General features: G+C 44.5%; 2 protein-coding genes across 2 annotated transcripts; one reads left to right on the top strand and one right to left on the bottom strand.

Moving 5' to 3' along the window:
• Positions 1–103: 103 nt before the first annotated feature.
• On the top strand, positions 104–758 carry MAA_10893 (sun; the record flags this gene model as incomplete). Its single annotated transcript, XM_011412839.1, has 3 exons — positions 104–157; positions 402–538; positions 611–758. 3 exons carry the CDS (start codon positions 104–106, stop codon positions 756–758), a joined length of 339 nt encoding a protein of 112 aa, XP_011411141.1.
• A 513-nt stretch (positions 759–1,271) lies between these two features.
• MAA_00373 (Flavin monooxygenase-like protein) lies at positions 1,272–2,014 on the bottom strand (the record flags this gene model as incomplete). The annotated part of the gene is made up of 3 exons (XM_007818371.1): positions 1,272–1,730; positions 1,763–1,902; positions 1,966–2,014. 3 exons carry the CDS (start codon positions 2,012–2,014, stop codon positions 1,272–1,274), a joined length of 648 nt encoding a protein of 215 aa, XP_007816562.1.
• Between the last annotated feature and the right edge of the window lie 1,160 nt (positions 2,015–3,174).

The following is a 3,174-nucleotide window of genomic DNA, read 5'->3' as shown; positions in this document are numbered from 1 at the left end:
GCGGCGTCCCTATCAATTGCCAAATAATTTATTAACATCTCCACTAAACTAAGGACTACCGATTCTTAGACAAAAAAGTTATCTTACTATATAGTACACTACCATGTCGTCGGAAAATACGGGATTCCCAAGCTTACAACCGGCTTTCACTATTAAGGTAGGTGGGATTCCGAATAGCCCCCGAAAGAAGTTTAACAAGCATCTTCTAATCACAAGCTTAACTAGGTGCATGTCGGTGAAGTCAATCCAATCGGTATGGTTACACCTCAGCACTAACCTTGCATTACCTGACATCTGACATCTGCCTTCAGGTGATATTTCCACTGGCTGGCAATTTATCCACTTTCTAAGTCGCAAGAAAGGCAGTCCCGTAGCATCCATTTGCTGACTGTGCAAAACAGCACACACCCATTGGTACTATAAAGAGTCTCCCTGGGTTCAAGCCCAAAGTTGACGCCGAGATTATGTTTGGTGGTGACTGGCTGTATTTCGACACCGACAAGTCTCGCACACGCATTAACTTCAAGGTAATTACAAAGTATATAGATACCTATAGCATTCCTTTCTTCACAATCCGCATTTTGCCAGATACCTTGCTAATCATGGACAGGACCAAGTCCGGCGCACCCTTCTCATTCTACTACGCCGGAATCGTCACCATCGACGAAGCCATCGGGAAGACTTTCGCTTACAGCCCCGATTCCAATACCATTCCATTTGGAAATTCGAGTGGGTGCAATATTCATCGCCTTCTATAAGATGGTTACCCTAGAACTACCCTTGCTAACGTTATGTGCCAAGCTACTCTCCAAACGCTCAAGGCGGGTAGCCCTGAGCTGAAGGATCTGGAATTATCACTTGGCAGGGAACGGCAGGTTCATTCTTGGAGGAGAGCATAGCCTCACTGTTGAGAGTCGCATTTCAAAGGTGGTGCCCAGCACCCCCATGGACTAAGGCGTACATCTCTGGATAGACGACAGAACTCTGATGGGACCAGCGCAAAAGCACGCTCGGGTATAACTTCCTTATTATAGTTATTTACAAGGAGAAATATAGGGCTCCTTAATAAACCTCTGGCTTAAAGTATTTATATAATATTCTTGAAGATAAAAAATTTATTAGACTATCAGTCACTCACAGGAATAAATATTATTTCAGCTGCTCTAGCGGAATATATATATGTGCAATTGAGCAACGCATAAGTAATAATCCTGTTGAACCAGTGGCATTATGGCGAGAGGCTATAGTGAAGAAGTCGGTTAGCCAGTAAGTTATTGATCAAATTTGACGGGTTCTTTTCTCACTCCGGAGCCGTTCTCACGGTTAATCCAGTCGACTTGTTTCCCGAATTTGATCAACATAAAGGCGGTGTCGTACGCAGACTTGGCGGCTCCAAGAACTGTCACTCGCTGTATGTTTGGTCCGATGAGAGACGAGATGTACTTTCCCAGCTCCGAGGAATGCAAAATTGGCTTATGAAACGCTTTCTGCGGAAATTCGGGCACATACGGACCGCTCGTGACACCCGTTGCCACAATTAGCTTTGCCCCTGACGCTTGAGAGGCTCCGTCATTGAGCGTCAGAACCCATTTCCCGCCAATCTTGTTTGCTTTCGCAACTTTCTGTGGCAGACGGATACGCCTGACGAGGTCATGGTCCTCGGCAAAAGACTGGAGATAGTTGTGGATCGTCTGAGACGAAATGTACCAGTCCGGGCTCAGGCCCGTCTTCTTCATAGGTTAGAAGCTGTACTCAAACAGACCGTGGCCGACCTGCGCAAAAAGGTCTGGGTAGATGCGCTCGGTGCTCCAGACCCCGCCGATCGACCGTCATCGAGAATGAGGAGGTTCGTCTCGGGTGCCAATTTGGGATACGTGTAGGCTGCAATGAGCCTATAAATGCCTGTAAAAAGGTTAGCCAAGGAAGAGGACTAGAGGACAATATTGAAGCGAGTGACCCTTATACCTCCGCTAACAACCAGCACATCATAGCCCTCCCCATTTCCGTTCTTCATCTTTGCCGGCTCGAGAATGAATGACTACTTTGGGTGTTGGGTAATCCGAATCGAACATGCCACGGCGTAAAGAGTTTGACTGTCCAGAGAATCGGTGACCTTGACGGATCCATTACAAGACCAGATTTCCCACGATTGACATCTGCATTCTCGTCACATCACCATGGGCTCGGCCCGGCGGGTCGGCCCGGTTTATTGTGCCGGTCGACGCCTCGGGCCGACATCCCGGGTGGGTTTCGGCCAAAGTTGTGGGCATCGCATAACTCCATGCTCGGCCATAAGTCGGCGGTTTTCGAGATGGACGGCCGCTCCTATCGACATATACGCATTTCCCGCCCATCGACTTTGTGGTTTCCGTTCTTGTTGCCTTTTTCGACGACCAGATCAACGGGACTGATGATGGGGCGTGGTTTCTCGTGTTGTCCTTGGTTGTAACACTCCAGGCGGCAGGTTTGGGGGTCTTGGTAGAAGCAAGGCGGGTGGGCCAGACAAAACGCCCTTTGGAACTGTATATAGACACGAACCTGCCGCAGCGTTGTATCATCAATCTTCGGTCAAGCTAATGCTTTATCTAGATTATTCACATGGCTGCTGTTATGGAATTTGTTTGGTACAGCGGCTGTCCTACCAATCTATGGTTATTTGCATATAAAATACGCCGAGTTTGAAAAGTCGAACCAAGAATCTCGACGGCTCTATCAAGAAACCTGGTTATTGTCTCGCTCTTGGGAATTTCTATCCCTGGCATATTTCTCCTTTCTGCCTACAGTTTTGCCAGCGGCTTCATTCGACATAGAAGCTGTCAGAGACCAGAAGCGGGTCCCAGATATACAGGCTAGGCACTAACTACTAGAAGGTTTTATAGGAATTAGCTTTAAGCCTTAGCTAGGTTTTAAAAGTAAAATTATTATTAGTTATAAAAAAAGGGTTTTTAAGCTTATAAAAACTTAAAGGTTTAAAAATAAATAAAGTTATTATTTTATACCTAATTAATTATTAAATTATTATAAAGCTAAAAATAATATTTTTTTAAGTATTTTATTATTATAAAAAACCTTTTTAATAAATTTTTTTTTAAGGTAATAAATTACCTAATAAAATACTAATAATACTTTATAATACTTAATTTACTTAATTAAATATTATTTTAAAATAAAACC

Source organism: Metarhizium robertsii (assembly GCF_000187425.2).
Source record: "Metarhizium robertsii ARSEF 23 chromosome Unknown MAA_Scf_3, whole genome shotgun sequence".
NCBI lineage: Eukaryota > Fungi > Ascomycota > Sordariomycetes > Hypocreales > Clavicipitaceae > Metarhizium > Metarhizium robertsii.
This window is presented reverse-complemented; position numbering and strand designations above follow the sequence as displayed.